At 36.0% G+C, this 16,580-nt stretch overlaps 3 protein-coding genes across 3 annotated transcripts; 2 read left to right on the top strand and 1 right to left on the bottom strand.

Annotated features, from left to right (window-relative positions):
- Nucleotides 1-1,473: 1,473 nt before the first annotated feature.
- On the bottom strand, nt 1,474-4,097 carry LOC116032342 (pentatricopeptide repeat-containing protein At5g46460, mitochondrial). The gene has a single exon (XM_031274842.1). The coding sequence runs from the start codon at nt 4,095-4,097 to the stop codon at nt 1,989-1,991; it is 2,109 nt and encodes a 702-aa protein (XP_031130702.1). The 3' UTR covers nt 1,474-1,988.
- A 1,093-nt stretch (nt 4,098-5,190) lies between these two features.
- Nucleotides 5,191-6,226, top strand: LOC116033635 (membrane protein PM19L-like). The gene is made up of 4 exons (XM_031276392.1): nt 5,191-5,359; nt 5,491-5,710; nt 5,798-5,843; nt 5,949-6,226. Exons 1-4 carry the CDS (start codon nt 5,230-5,232, stop codon nt 6,039-6,041), a joined length of 489 nt encoding a protein of 162 aa, XP_031132252.1. The 5' UTR covers nt 5,191-5,229; the 3' UTR covers nt 6,042-6,226.
- A 2,690-nt stretch (nt 6,227-8,916) lies between these two features.
- Nucleotides 8,917-12,626, top strand: LOC116031660 (SH3 domain-containing protein 3). The gene is made up of 10 exons (XM_031273922.1): nt 8,917-9,175; nt 9,599-9,721; nt 10,082-10,151; nt 10,304-10,449; nt 11,155-11,256; nt 11,378-11,575; nt 11,650-11,712; nt 11,791-11,895; nt 12,041-12,115; nt 12,228-12,626. Exons 1-10 carry the CDS (start codon nt 9,116-9,118, stop codon nt 12,345-12,347), a joined length of 1,062 nt encoding a protein of 353 aa, XP_031129782.1. The 5' UTR covers nt 8,917-9,115; the 3' UTR covers nt 12,348-12,626.
- The last annotated feature ends 3,954 nt before the right edge of the window (nt 12,627-16,580 follow it).

The following is a 16,580-nucleotide window of genomic DNA, read 5'->3' as shown; positions in this document are numbered from 1 at the left end:
ATACTCGATCTTCATTAGTAACACTTAGCATAGTGTACGTACTTTACATTGTATATCTGGGGCAACATCATGCTCTGCAACCTTCGGTTGTGCAAACTTCTCCGTCTATTGAGACTGTAGTTCTAAATTGTCGTGCTTCTTGTGCATATTGTTGAAGGAGGCTCTTATAATTAACATGATGAGCATATTGAGTGGCATCTATTCAAGGCAAAGCAAAGGACAAACACATGAAATCAATAACATTTTTTTATACAAAAAAATCTTCTATTTCCCGACGAAAATTTTAACGACGCTCTAGAAAACTGAAAAACTATTTCCTGTTTTCAAAATAAAAAATTGTATTCACACATAGTTTCATAAGTTGAAAAGTATGAAATTTTGTGAAAAATTTTAATTGCATGCTAATAGTAGCGTCATGCTATTTGTATGAAAAGCTTACCTAATGTTCCATATAAGTTGAAAGGCGTGATTTTTTTCTAAACAAAATTTTATTAGTTAAAGATGTGAAGTTTTTCACAACATTTCAATGGCTAATAATAGCTTCCCAAGTCTTATTTGCATGAAAAACCATAGTCTTTGATCCCTAAAGCACATGCCTCCGCCATTAAAGGGTCTTGTATACACTGCAAAGGGCCATTCACTTCTGCTGTAAATGATCCAACCCACAGTGCCATAATGCACCCAACGTATCTTTGTTTCCTTAAGCTGGTAGCAGTAGGCACTAGGCAGGATATTATGCAAGGCTCTCCAAGTAAAATATGGAACTTAATTGAAATATTAGAGAAAACCAAAAAAACCCTACATTATCAAATATATTAAAAGTAAGTTGTTACAATTAAATCCTTTTTATTATTGAATCAAGAGATTGAATACAATCATAGAAGATTTATCTAGTATACATAAACATCCTCATAGATCTAATCGTATATATCTAAAATTTCATCCAAATATTGGCGAATACTGCCAAGATTTATCAAGTATACATAAACATCCACAAAGATTTAATCGTATATACCTAAAGTTTCATCCAAATATTGGCGAATAGTGCCTAGTCGGTTATTGACTTATGCTTGAATCACCTCATGAATTCAAACAGAGTACATAAAGCACAAATGTATTATGTATACATATTACTTTGTAGAAGATATACCTTTGGAGCTTGAGAGATGCTATTCTCAAGATTCATGAGCTTTATCACTATTATCTTGAAGATCTATAATGGTGGAGCGTCAGTACCTTCTTGTCATATGTCATTTTTTACTTTTAAGAAACAGAAAATGTCACAACAAAGTTTAATTATAAATATTTTGAATAAAGTTGCATTTATGATTTAGCAAACCAAGGCATAAAATGGAATGGCTAAGTAATGTGTATAACAATAAATTAATACTCAAGTAGTGCTGATAATTTACGAAATCTTAAGTAATACTCAATATTTTATCCTTTTAAAAAAAACAAAAAAAACTAGAGTAATATATTAACAATAAAATGTTATTAATAACCATGTGTATATATGTTTAATCAAAATTCATCTCCCTCATTTAATTTCTGCCATATCTATTTTGAAGAGAACTAAGTTCTAAGCCAAATAAGGAAACAGTAAACTCCATCCATTTACTATACTAATTGCTAATAAATATTTCTTTGCTTTCGTTGATTTCTATGTCCATCCAATTGTGGGCAGTACAATGGAATCTTGAGCTTTGTTGATGCTTGAGGTTGCTTAGGTCCTTAGGATCAAACATTTACCAGTTACCATTAGGTCAAAAGCTTCGAGAGACATAGTGTTAGACTTGACCTTTCACCGATCTCCACCCAACAGTTCTCTCGGCCACCCCAACCTCACCGGTGTTGGGCTTGGCTTTTCACCGGCCTCCGCCCAATTAGGCTATTCAAACCCACAGTATCAGATGATCTTGCCTGGAAACAGGATGCATGGTAGATGCAGAAATGTAGTTGGCTCTGCTAAAAGGTCATCTTTTGCAATTCTACCAATAATCTGAGCAAGAGCAAAACCCATCCCTAAAGTGATGAAAACGGGTTGAATCTCTCAATACAATCTCACGGCAAACGATTTTGCTTATAAGTTTGATGGCAGAGTGGCAGTCTCCACAAACTCTTAGATTCTTCATAACTATAATGGTGCTGCCCTCCACAGTAGTAATTAGTGCAAAGCAAATAGCAAGCCTCTCACTATGATGTGACAACATGGCTTCCTTCTGTTCATCCTCGACGTCGTGCAATGCAAATCTTTGATCGGAGACATAACCTATTTCCTTTAATTTCTTTCCCAACCACTCAAGTTTTTCATATATCTGATCACACAGAGGATGGGACCTGTCACCAGAAACAAATTCATGCCGGGTTCCCTTTAGATTTACCCAACTGCATCCCGGTTGTTTTATGTTCCCTCTTCTCTTCATCTTCACTCTAATCCTTGCAACATCATTCCACCTACTCGTAGCAGCATACATATTGGACAACAGAACATAAGCTGCACTGCAGTTTGGATCGAGACGAAAAATGTTTTCTGCAGCTCTTTCGGCTATTTCTATGTTAGAATGTTTCCTGCAGCCACTAAGCAGGGCTAGCCAAATTGAAAGATTTGGCTTCATAGGCATCATGGTTTTCACTAAATTCTCTGCTTCATCTAATTTCCCACCCCGGCATAAGATATCCGCCATGCACGCATAATGCTCAATCTTCATCTGCATCGACATGTTCTCACAAAGATAATGAAATAGCATTCTTCCTTTATGCAACATACCAGAATGGCTACAGGCAGAAAGCAACCCGGTGAAGGTGATATCATCAATGCCAACACCCGTTCTTACCATTTGGGCAAATAATGCAAGTGACCATTTGCCATGCCCGTGCTGTGCACATCCAACTATAACCGAGTTCCAGGAGACTGTGTTCTTTTCTGCTATTTCCTTGAATATAAGTAGTCCATCATCCATATTTCCACATTTCGAGTACAACACGACTAGGGAGTTACCCACATAGGCGTCAGTATTGAAACCTAGTTTGACTGCCACACCATGGATCTCTTTCCCTAGATCAACAGACTCGACTTCAGAGGACGAGTTCAAGGCACTGGTGAAGGAAGACTGGTTAGGGCATACCCCAATTCTGATCATATCTGCAAAAAGAGTCAATGCATCCTCATGCTTATGATTCAAACCATAGCCTGTTAGTAGAGATGTCCATACCACTACATTCATGTGCATTTTTTCGTTAAAAACCCGCCAAGAATCATCAATTTTCATGCAATTGGCATAAAATGTGATGAGTGAAGCAGCAACATATGCATCAAAACCAAAACCAGCCTTCAGGGAGGTGCCATGAATTTCACTCCCTAAAACAAGATCCTCCATGGTAGCACAAGCAGTTATAGCAGATGCAAAAGTATTTGAGTTTGGTTTAATTCCAAACCCCAACATCTTCCTAAAGGTCACCAAGGCCTCCTCACTCATTCCATGCTGGTCAAGTCCGCTAACCATGGATGTCCAAGAAATCACATTCCTTCTTGGCATCATCTCAAACAACCTCAGCGCCTCCTCCACTCTGTCGTTCTCAAAATACCCATACAGCATTGCATTCCAGGCTGCTACATCCTTCTCTGGCATCTCCCGAAACAGACCTTCCGCCTTCTCGACCCTCCCAAACCTCAACAACCCATTGATCACAGTCGTGTACGAAACAGCATTTCTCTCAGACATTTCATCGAGCAGCTTCATGCCCATCTCCACATTCCCGCATTCTACGCACCCTTTGATAATGGAATTCCACATGACTACGTCCTTCACCGGCATTCTATCGAACAGATTCAGTGCGTCATTCAGTCTCCCGTTTTCTGCATACCCACCAATCATTTTGGTGCACAGGTAAATGCTGGGAGACGGGATTTTGCCGAAAAGCCTTTCGGCTTCATCTATTTTTCGGTTCAAGAGAAAGTTAACGAGGATTGAATAGCAAGTGCGAGGGACTGCATTTGAGTGCTTTGCATCAGAAGTGAGCGATCTTGAGAGGGTTGGAATGGCGAAGTATAAGGGTCGAAATTTGAATTCTTTAATCAAAACGGGAAATATTTGCATGGCGATCTACTATTCCACTAAGCATGACAACAAATTAAATGGCCAATAAATACCCCATAGGTTAATAATTATTAAGAAAACCTGAAAATATAATTGAGTGTATATATATATATATATATATATATATATATATATATATATATATATATATATATATATATATATATATAATTGGGAGTTCATGAATTCGAGTCTGAGTGGAAGCGATATTAACTCATTGTGCTTCAATTGGTTGAGAAAGTATATATTAACAGATATTACGTGTCAATAGTACTCAAAAAATAAATAAATAAGGCTATTTGTACCATTTTACAAAATACTTAATTATATTATGCTGAGCACGTATGAAATTAGATCCAATTGTAATCCAATGTATTATTTCATTACAAAAAAAAAAAAAAAAAAAACCACATAATTTATCATTTGTTAGAATTACAAATAACATAAAATTGTTGTCATAACAGCCTATGTCGGTCCACACATCAAAATTAATCCCTATTTATGTTCATTGGGACTTTTTGTAGGTGATAAATCTATTAAGAGGAGGCTTGGTAGCAAGAAATTAAAGTTCTAACTTCCCTGAAAATTTAAATTGTGGAAAATTATTTTTATATTTGGTGTAATATTTTCAAGTAATTTAATTGTTATGTTTCATTGTAACACCAAATATGTTACTCCCTAATTAATTTTTCCAGTAAAGTTATTTTCATCAAATATATTTCTTGAAAATATTTTTTGAGAATTTAATTGATTAAAAAGTATCGAACCCCTCTTTTAAGCTCAAACTCCAAAGTCCAAACTGGTATAACCTCGAAAGTGGCAAAGCAATTCTTCCCCATGGGTGAAATGATCATTTTGTAATTAAAGAATGCACCATCCAAAAGAAAGGTTTACAATTATTAGTTAGCCGGGCAGGAAGGAATCTTGAGGCATGAAAGCATCCTTGCCTTAGCCTCCAGGGATTAATTTCTCAACCCCACAGAACTTAACAGAGAGAACATCCTTACAAGAAAAGAACCAAAACCCCTTTTCACATTGGATCTTATAAACCCCTATTACCCTATAGCATTAGCACAAGATTTGTGTATCCAAAATTTGCCATCTTCACAGAGAAATTAAACCAGATTCAAGAATGGCTAATAATGGGGATCTTAGATCTGTAGCATCAATGCTTTTGGGGCTAAATTTCTGCATGTATGTTATAGTTGTGGCCATTGCTAGCTGGGCTACTAACAATGCCATTAATGAAGGCTTCTTCATTGGTAAACCCCATATTCCTATTCTATTGCTTTACATACACTCCTGCATTCTTATGTGCTCCACCTCAACTAAAAGTCTAAGCTAATAATTGCATTGCACATTTATGTTTATATATTATATGCTTAACATACAGCTCCAGGATTGAGTTTTCCCCCACAATTCTCTCCGATATGTTATTCCATGGGGAATGCCGCCACGGGATTCTTGGCCGTGTTTTCTCTGATAGCCGGGTTGGTTGGAGTTGTATCTGTCCTCGTTGGCATCGACCATATCCGCCATTGGGACTTTGACAGCTTGCCTTCTGCTACTTCTGCTGCCGCTGTTGCCTGGAGTCTTACTGCCCTTGCCATGGGGTAACTCTCTCGAGCTCTCGAATGAATAATGTTACTTGCACCAAATTTCGTGTCATTCGGATTAACCTGCAAAATCACGTTTTGCAGATTTGCCTGGAAAGAGATTGAACTCCAAAGTAGAAACGCCAAACTGGTGAGTGTTCAACTTGTTAATTAAATCCCTGAAAGTTGATGACAATATAATGGCAATACTAATAAGGTTTAATTTGCTTGCTAAATGTGGACCAAAAATACACAGAGAACAGCAGAAGCCTTTCTGATTATCCTAACTGTTACACAACTGGTGTACATAGCAGTCATCTGTGGCGCCTCCGGCAAAACCAGGAGATAAAAGAAGATGAATTTCAGAATTGTATCAAAGATTGTGTGCATAGATAGTATCTTATTATAATTCCTTTGTTTCTGCATTCTTTTCTTTTTCTTCTTTTCTCCATTTCCATTTTGCCAACGTTCTATCCATTGGAATTGTACAAAATGTTGAGCATATAATAATATATAAAACATAATTGCGTACTTCATCTATTAGCTCAGACTTTTAGTTGTCATAGGAACAACCCAAGAACAAGGATGCTTAAAACGAAAAGATGCACATTACACCAAAAACTGGCCGGGTTTGGGGAATGTGGATCGAATTTGGGGCAAGGCGAGGACCCTACTCTCTGTTGCACCTCCATTGTCATCCCTACATTTAGGGTCCTTTTGAAAATCTAGAAAATGACAGGCAGAAGTTATTTTTATTTCCTCGTTTAAGTATTCAAAGAAAATAGAGTTAAAAAAGGAAAATATTTATTATGATAAACGGAAAAAAATTCAATTTTACAGACAATGTGGTTTTTAGATGAAAAACATTTTAAAATTCTTTATTTTCCTATCTCTCTTTTCTCTTTCATCTTTCTTCATGCTAATTTATAGATTATTATTGTGGCCGCCACCATCACAACACACCACTACCACCAACACCAACACCACTTATTATTATTACTAGTTATCACACACGCGCGTTTCGCGATTAAACCAATACCTAATGCGTTCCTTAATTGGTTAAAGCAAGTAGTCATATAATAATGAGAGAGAAAAAAATGCTAAATTAATAAAAACCAAAGAAATAATCTCGATGCTTATATATTTTAATAAAACATAACGAAATTATAAATAGCTAAATTGCAACTAAAGTAAGTAGAAACAAATAAACCACTTACATGGGAGCAAATGGCGTGTCATCATCGTCACTTATTTGGACACCGGTCCGAGCATTTAAAATCCATGTGTAATTGTATTTGTGATCAAGTACTTTATAGTTTGTCCGGACATATTTGACAATGGCATTTGAGATGATGTACCATTTACTGGTTTGTAAAGTGATATCATACATTCCAATGTCATTATCAAACGCTATTGATTGAACTCGAGTTCCTTACATTTAGATATAGCGTGAATGAGAGCATCTTCATAAAAAAAAAAGAGCCATTTCTGAAAAATATTTTTTTGGTTTCCAAAGTAACCCTTAATCGCATTAAATCATTGACTTTCATTTCTTTGTCACAATTTTTTAAAATATTTTTTATCATTTAACTATTTAATAAAGATGATGAAATATAATTTTATCATTCAATTCAAATAGTTAACAAGATAAGGAGAGGTAACAAGAAATTGCATGTTGAAACAAAATGCTTGAATGATTAAAATTTAATTGAATGACTAAACGTGATAATGCAAGAGTAGAATTTATGAATAAGGGTTAAATAGGTCATCGAACTACACACAAAATTATAATTGGGCCATTGAACTAAAAAATCCCGAGTCACTGAACGACACAAAATCATGCAATTGAACGAATAATGACATGTTTTCCATCGGATTAAAAGAGGCCCCTTCGTCTCCGAGCTGCCGAAGACGACGAGATTGACCCCGTCTCCGGCAGCCCAGAGACGAAGAGACCTTCGTCTCCAGGCTGCAGGAGGTTTTATTTTTTAAAATTTAAAATTATTAAAATAAAAATTTAAAAAATATCTTTTAATCCGATAACCGCCACGTCAGCTATCAACAAGTAAACATGTCATTATTAGTTCAATTACATGATTTTATGTCGTTTAGAGACTCAATTGCAGGTCTTTTAGTTGGATGACTCAATTGCAATTTCGTGTGTAGTCGTTTAGAGACTCAATTGCAGGTCTTTTAGTTGGATGACTCAATTGCAATTTCGTGTGTAGTCGTTTAGAGACTCAATTGCAGGTCTTTTAGTATTTCGTGTGTAGTCGTTTAGAGACTCAATTGCAGGTCTTTTAGTTGGATGACTCAATTGCAATTTCGTGTGTAGTTAAAAAGTTATTCCTGTTTTTTTTGAATACTACTGACTCTATCTCCACTGAGACTCGAACCCACCACCTCCCATATAAAGGGAAGGGTTTGATGCCACTGGACCACAAGACCACAAAACCCTAATATTAAGAAACAATTTTGCAACTCTCGTTACCGTCTAAAGAAAATTAAGAGAGAAAATAGAAAAAAAAAAAGAAGAAAAAGAATTGTTGAATCATGACTATTGATTGTTGACACCTTGGCTATGTTTGTCTAACCTAGCTGAAACAGTAGCTGAAAGCTGAAAAGCTATAAACTCGAAACTGAAATCTGAAGAGCTGTTAAGCTAGCTGTTATGCTTAAAAGTGTTTGGTAAAATTAGCTTTTTGATAAGTTGATAAATGTAAAAAGACTAAAAAGGACATATTCATAAAAGTTAAATAGTTTTAAATTTAAATAGGTTTGTTTACATATTAAAATATAAAATAATGAAATTAATATAATTTAATAAAATATAAAGTGAGAACATATATTTGAAAATATATAAAGTAAAACAAGATGTTTATAATTCATAAAATTAGTTCATACGAAAATTATTGTTTAAACATAAATATCTATTTAAAATTACAACGAAACATATTGAAGAAAAAAGGCCAAAAGAATTTTAATTGGGAGAGATAAATGATGTCATTTATATAAAATAATAAGGATAAAGATGAAAAAAAGTTAAGAAGCTACTATCTTATTTTTGAAAAGCTACTTGAAGTAGCGTTTCAAAATAAACTCTTATTTTAAACTACTAGCTTATTTTGAGAACATTACCAAACAAAGCTTATAGCTTATTAGTAGCTTAAAATAAACTATAAGCTCATAAATAAGCTATGCCAAACACCGCCCCCGTAAAAAAAAGTGGAAATTGGACTGCAAGTGGCAGCTGCTTTTCCAGATCTGTACATCTCGCTTCCGATCGAAACTCTCCAGGGCATCGCTCTGTTCCTTCTGTGTTCACTCATCTACCTCAAGAGTCAAACCCAGTTACAATTAACAGTACACACACACACACATATAGAGAGAGAGAGAGAGGGAGATAGAGTGAGGAAAGGAGAGATGGATGCTCTGAGGAAGCAAGCGAGCAAGTTTAAAGAACAAGTTGCCAAACAACAACAGGTCTATCATTCCTTTCTTTTTCCCTTATTTAAAGATGTTTTCCTATGGGCCTTACATAATGTGTTATAAATTCTTGGATTTCTTTTTCGATTATTTGTTTATTGAATTGCTGCTGGGGAATGGGGAGTGAGATAATTGAGTTTATAAGTTGAAATTGTGGGGATTTAAAACTTGTGATGACAGAATCCTAGAATTGCAATGGAAATGATAGATTGGGAATTATGAATAGAAATGTGGCAAAAACTTTAAAACTTTTGATAGTTTTTTTTTCCGGATAAGTTGCAGAGTTGTGCATGATAAATTTGTTGATATTTTTAGAAATCTGAATTTGAGGCTTAAAGATTTGTCAGCTTTTAGGAATAGGCCCTATTTTAGCTTAACTGGGCTTCTTTGTTAATCTTAATGTGGGTGATTGGAATTCAGGCTGTAATTAAGCAGTTCAGTGCAAGTGGTTATGAAAGCTCTGATGTCGTGGTTATTGATGAAGTCGAGATGCAAATGCATCAGCATTTGGAAAAATTGTATCGGTCTACCCGTTCTGGAAGGGTAAGAATGCTATTCCTGTTATCACTTCTCTACAATGACATAAACCTTTGCTATTTTGTGAGTGAAGCTTCAAAATACGGAGTATCTGATTGCTTGTTGGGAAACCTAAGGTGAAAGAATATTTTTAAGTCCTGGTCCTTAGAAACTATCATTAGGAAATCTTGGCTACATTTTCAAACTGAAATCAGATTAGACAAACTGTGGATTGCGATAAAAAATATAAAAATAAAAAACTTGTATATCTTCCTAAACTCCTCAACGAAACAATTATGGAATTATGTTTCATGATTTTGCTGTTTATTAACTCAATCTTGTTAAATTTTGGTCCTCATATGAAAGTTCAACATCTGATGTGTACAGGATTTTCAGAAAGAACTTGTAAAGGCAACCGAAACATTTACAGCTATTGGATATAAGCATATAGAAGCAGGTAACAGTTACTATTTCTTTCAAGTTCCAATCACCATGTTCACACTAGTTGCAGCGTAATATGTTACAAAGTTTATTTATGTGCTAAAATGTTATTTTGGCACTACTTTATTTATGTGGTTGGTTAATGTTTTGAACTTTGTGGGTATCAAGGAACCAAGCTGTCTGAAGATTGCTGCAAATATGGTGTCGAAAATGTCAACGATGAAGTTCTATCTAAATCTGCATCTATCTATGGAGATGCTCGAAAACATGTGGAGAAGGAGGTTGAAGACCTGAATAGACTATTGTATAATCAGGTTGGTGAATCCTTTGTTATCTGATTTTGATGTATCTTTTGAGAGTATGAGTTTTAGACTTGTTTACAGCTTTCTATTAGAGAGAGACACTAACTGTACATTATAATTTGTTTGTCTTTTGGAACTGCGAGGTCAAATAATTCCTTCAAGTCTAGATTTTGATTGATTGGGTTCAATTCTGATGTTGGTGTTTTGAGTTCGAAATCAAACCTAATAGTTGCATGCCTGTGTAGATAAGGAGTGACATTTATCTCGCTCACACACACAGACACGAAGTATCTTTCGAACTGTTAATTTTCACTTGCGGTGTTTATCACAGAAAGTATATGCTTCTAAGTTCAATCTTTTGTGTTGTCTCCTAAAATCTAGTTTCATAACTAAGTATAGTTTTCTTAGTTTTTAAAACTGTGTGAACAAGGGGATAATCAGAATTTGGGCTAAGATGTTGGCATTGGAGATACATCAAGGTATCTCTGGTGTCTATTTTTTTTTTTGGTTAGATCACGAGGTATCCCGGGCACCGGCCCGCCCCAATTAAAAGGCGCCATATTGGTTTTTCCATACAAGAAGGGGTTTTGAACTCCCGACCTCTCTTAAAGGACGAGAGTGCACGGCCACTCACGCCAACCAAGCTGGTGTCTATTTGTGATCAAACACAATGCTTTGCAAGTGTTGAAGTATGACTTGTAGATTTGGCATTTTTAGGTCCTAGAGCCTTTGAGAGCAATGATAACTGGATCTCCTTTAGAAGATGCTCGTAATCTTGCTCAACGTTATAGCCGTATGAGGCAAGAGGCAGAGACTCAGGTAACATGACAGCTTTTTTTTAAAGAAATATTTTAAGGTCAATATATTTTGATTTACTGTAGTGAGTTTCTACTTTTGAGCTCATAATAACTTGATTTAATTGATCACCTGAAACAAGCAGGCGGTTGAAGTTTCTAGAAGACAGGCACGGGTAAAAGAAGCTCCTATTCCAGAAAATGTGGCAAAACTGCATGCAGCAGAAGCTAAAATGCAGGAACTACGGGCAAATATGGCAGTACTAGGTAAAGAAGCAGCAGCTGCATTGTCTGCTGTGGAATCACAACAGCAGAGGCTAACATATCAGAGACTTGTAGCAATGGTATTTTATAGCGTCCTATTTTTACTTAATCATTTTTAGGACCGTGTCTCCATTTTGACTTATATTTTCTGAAGGTTGAAGGAGAGAGGCAATATCACGAAAGAGTTGCTGTTATTCTGGGCAATATTGAAGCTGAGGTGGGTTTCTACTTAGTTTTGGAAATATTCTTTCATACCTCAATGGAAATTTTCCTGACATGTAGCCTGTGATGGTAGATGGTCTCGGAGAAACAACGGAAAGAGGCAACTCCTCCTATTGTAGCTCCTTCTGCAACCCCAATCATTCACTCCTCGGAGAAAACAAAGTACTTTTTGGCTGAGGTAACTTCTAATTCACCTTTCATACCAAGTATAGAAGACCTTTAGGTAGCACCAACTATAGAAGTATTTATCTTGTTGGACACTGGGCACATGTTATGTGGTTCTACTTCAGCCTATTAGACTATCAGTTATGTTCTTTTTGCAGGTAATTCATAGTTTTGAAGCTGAAACAGAGAAGGAACTGAGCTTGTCTAAGGGGGATTTCATTGTTGTTCGGAAGGTTGCTTATTATATTCTCTACTTTTCACTATGAACTTGATGCATAACCGTCATTTTCTTCCCAACTCTGAAGATCCGCTTATCGAATTAGTTTGACATTGTGATATGCTCAGGTGGCACCATCTGGATGGTCAGAAGGAGAATGCCAAGGTAGGGCGGGCTGGTTTCCATCTACATATGTGGAGAGGCGCCAAAGAGTACCCAACAATTATACAGCCGCTGAAGTCTATTGAGATGCGCTCCCTCCGTGTACTTTATCTCTCTGCACAATGCCGATGACATCCCGTGTTGATTCAAAACCAGTTACTTTCTACTGGATATTAGTGCCTCTCTCTGTATTCTAATGATTTACTAAACTGAATTCATTTATATTCATCCTCAGACCAGTGCTTGCTCGCATAGCCATAAAAAATTCATTAAAGAATTTTTACCCATTTGAGATCGAGTTGTAAATGATTTGTTGGAAACTGATACAGAGAGTTGAACTACATGAGTTTTTCTTTATGCTTTCACAAATGTCTTCCTTGGAACCTTGGAACCTTGAAGTATTCTCATTGTGCTAAGGACCTTGTGGTCAAGTGGCATATAGTGACTTCCTAAATGGGAGGTTATGAGGTTGAGCCTCAGTGAGACGGACCGTATTGACTTTAGTATTGACTTTTTGTGCTTCAATAAATTGAGAAAGTATAGATGAACAGATACTATAATGTAACAGAGTCAGTAGTATTTAAAAGAATATTCTCATTGTTTTTTTTTTTTTTTTGGAAAACCAAACCATCAGATAAATATATCAATGGAAAAAGTGTTGAATACATATAGGAGCTGAGGAAAGGAATTACAAACTGAAAGATCACTACCAGACAAACCGCTTTAGCTAGCTCATGAGCTAAATGATTGTTCGATCTATTAGTGAAATGGACGGAATAAGACCCTATAGAATTTAATAGCTTTCGGCAATCACTCAAGACAAGACCAAAATACGAATAAGGCACAAAATTATTAGACAAGGCTTGGACCAACACTTCACAATCCATTTCAATACGAATACCATGGAGACCTTTTTTGGAATTCTATGCTCAAAAGACAGCAAGGTTTCTAGCTTTCCAAAATGCATGAAAGTAGTGCTGTTATCAATTCCAAATTGCATGAAAGTAATGCATGAAATTGTATGATATATATGGTTCAACAAACCCACAAAATGAGAATTACATGTTGGAGTAGGTGGTGCAGCCACAGTCCAATTGTGTTGAGAGGTGGTCTCTTCCTCCAATCTATAAATAGGCCAAATATTGTGAACCTCCATTCTTCTCATGGTGAGTAAAGATGTAGTGCGAAGGATGTTTCTGTTGCTCTCCATAGGAATTCCAAGAACCTTTAAATTTCATAATTTATTCCAGTTAGGTTATTAAAATTGTAAACATAAAATGACACTGATTGACAAGCTAAGATGTTAGAGTAGCAACTATTGTTAGAATCATTAATGCAATCAATTATATAATTTTACATTCGTTTGCTGTCATCTCGTCTTGGATCTGGTTAACCACAAATATACTGAACATGGCATCTATAACCCACCCAGACGAGCCTGATCCTTTATAGCCTTTTGGGGAAATTAGTGACCTCGCTCCTACATACATGCAACAAATAGAAGCTGCATCAAATACTAATCTTTCATTCTGAATCAAGTGAGCACAAAATATAGCACCAAATCATTAGGAAAAAAAAAGAACAATACCATTGATATCATCCTCCTAGGAAAAACTGTCTGAGCCACGGAGCAAATATGGGGCAGTAAGGGCAACTGCCCCTCCCCACCTCACCCTCACCTCACCCTTAGCTTACACGGCTGGAAATTTCGCTATTTCCGTCCAACAATAATGTTGGATGGTAATTTGAAAAAAATCACAACTTTCCATCGCAAATAGAAGTGGACGGAACGTCCGTCCAACTATCACGCGTTGGACGGAAGTTCCGTCCACCACTAAATGTTGGTCGGAATTTGTGTCCAACGGTTGCCCGTTGGACGGAAATCCGAGTTGACTGGTAGGTGAAATACAAAATGGTAGGTATTATTAATTACCGTCCAACGTGTCAATGTAGGACGGAAATTTTAATATTTAAGCATTGCTGCGTATTTCAGCTCATTTAAGCATTGCTGCGTATTTCAACTCATTTTCTTCAACTTCTTTCTCCTTTTACTCTCTTTTCTACTGTAAAATTTGGTTCTTGGTTCGCAATTAGCATGGGTAACAACATATAGAGTTGCAAAGTATATTCCAAATTCAGATATGAATTAAAAATAATAGCTTTTAATTATTTGTGTTTGTGTATATAGATATACTACACTTGCAATGTTATTATATATATTTATTTTTATTATTTAATTATTTATGTATGTATTCACTACACTGCGTATGAGGAATGTGTATTAAGTTTGCATATTATATTTACATATTTATTTATTTAGGTATGAGGTATATCTATTTGGTGTTCATATATATATATATATATATATTGTGATTGTGAGATATTTAATTTGTATTTTTATACTAGGTGTATATGGATAGTATACTAGAACATCGAAAATGGATGTATAATCGATTGTTGCCTGGAAAGAGAGGATACACTGATGAGTTTTTAGCTGGTGTTGAGGAATTTGTTAATTATGCATGCACACTTCCAGTATACGAGTCGACAAATACAATTAGGTGTCAATGTAGTAAATGCAAGAATAGAGTACACTTATCTACTGATGAAGTTCGTGTTCACTTGTATAAGAAGGGATTTGAACCGTATTATTAGGTATGGACATGTCACGGTGAGCCTATTCCCACAGTAAATGAACAATTTTCAGAGACACGTAACGAAAACAATCAGTATGAAACAATGGTGTTTGATGTAGGTGGTTCATCATTTATTCCATTTAATGTGTTGAATAACCAAGAAGAAGATCCACATACAAGTGCAAAAGACTTTTATGATTTATTAAGCACTGCTAGACAACCTTTATCCCCTTCTTGTGTTGAGGAAACAGAGTTGTCATATGCACTTAAGATGATGAATATTCGAGTACCGTCTAGGTATTACGATTTAGAGAAATTGATCTCAAAGCTTGGTCTTGCTCATGAGAAGATTTATTGTTGTATTAATAGCTGCATGTTATACTATAAGTCTGATATCAATGATAGACAGTGTAAGTTTTGTGGTGAGCCTCGTTTTAAACCACGTTCACCTAATTGTACTCGTGGAAAAGAAGTGCCAAAGAAAATGATGCATTACTTGCCTCTCATCCCTAGATTGCAGCGATTGTATGCATCTCCCAGTTCTGCTGAGCACATGAGATGGCATTATGAAAATCGTCGCCAACCGGTGTTATGTGTCATCCTTCTGATGGTGAGGCATGGAAACACTTTGATAGCCAATATCCTGACTTTGGAGCAGATCCTCGTAATGTCAGACTAGGTTTGTGTGCTGATGGCTTTTCTCCATTTGGTTTAAATGCTAAATCATATTCTTGTTGGCCAGTTATGGTTGTTCCATATAATCTTCCACCTTCAATGTGCATGACTCCCCCATATACATTCTTAACTTGTATTATTCCTGGGGAGCACAACCCAAAGGCCAATATTGATGTGTATCTACAACCTTTAATCGATGAGCTTCAACTGTTATGGGAGACGGGAGTTTTAACTTATAAGAAGGAGAGGTGCAAAAGGGCGAGGCAAGGGGCTCTCCATCTCTAGGATGTCTCGTTACAACAAAACTTTATGATGCGAGCTATGTTGATGTGGACTATCAATGAATTTCCTGCTTACGATATGTTATCTGGATGGCAAACTGCAGGAAAACTAGCATGTCCTTATTGCAATTATTATACTAAATCTTTTTATTTAAAGAATGGGCGTAAGACATGTTGGTTTGATTGGTTTGATTGTCATCAACAATTTCTTCCAATGGATCATCCCTTTAGAAAAAATCGTGAGTCTTTCATCAAACAACGGGTAGAAAAGTCAAGACCCCCGAGAATTTGGACAGGGGAAGAATTGCTGGCTAATGTGCTGATGTTCCCAAAGATTACCGATGGCCCAATCGGTCGACTTGAAGGGTTTGGATGTTCACATAATTGGAAGAAAAGAAGTATATTCTGGGATTTATCATATTGGAAAGATAACCTCCTCCGTCATAACCTGGATGTAATGCATATAGAGAAGAATGTGTTTGATAACATCTTCTACACAGTTATGGATGTTAAAGGAATAAGAAAAAAACAAAGACACGTCTACTACTCGTTTGGATATAAAGGAAGTATGTGATAGGCCACAGTTGGAATTGGTGGAACATAATGGAAGATATCTTATGCCAAAGGCGAGCTACAGTTTGAGCCGAGATCAGCATATTGCAGTTTATGAGTGGTTAAAAGTTCTAAAATTACCTGATGGATTTTCTTCAAATATAAGTAACTGTGT

This window comes from Ipomoea triloba, chromosome 10, assembly GCF_003576645.1.
Source record: "Ipomoea triloba cultivar NCNSP0323 chromosome 10, ASM357664v1".
Lineage (NCBI taxonomy): Eukaryota > Viridiplantae > Streptophyta > Magnoliopsida > Solanales > Convolvulaceae > Ipomoea > Ipomoea triloba.
This window is presented reverse-complemented; position numbering and strand designations above follow the sequence as displayed.

Coding starts and splice junctions, on each gene's coding strand:
- LOC116032342 (XM_031274842.1), bottom strand. CDS start 4,097: ATGCAAATATTTCCCGTTTTGATTAAAGAATTCAAATTTCGACCCTTA.
- LOC116033635 (XM_031276392.1), top strand. CDS start 5,230: ATGGCTAATAATGGGGATCTTAGATCTGTAGCATCAATGCTTTTGGGG. Junction 5,360..5,490: donor TAATGAAGGCTTCTTCATTG/GTAAACCCCATA, acceptor CTTAACATACAG/CTCCAGGATTGAGTTTTCCC. Junction 5,844..5,948: donor AAAGTAGAAACGCCAAACTG/GTGAGTGTTCAA, acceptor AAAAATACACAG/AGAACAGCAGAAGCCTTTCT.
- LOC116031660 (XM_031273922.1), top strand. CDS start 9,116: ATGGATGCTCTGAGGAAGCAAGCGAGCAAGTTTAAAGAACAAGTTGCC. Junction 9,722..10,081: donor GGTCTACCCGTTCTGGAAGG/GTAAGAATGCTA, acceptor TGATGTGTACAG/GATTTTCAGAAAGAACTTGT. Junction 11,713..11,790: donor TGGGCAATATTGAAGCTGAG/GTGGGTTTCTAC, acceptor CTGTGATGGTAG/ATGGTCTCGGAGAAACAACG.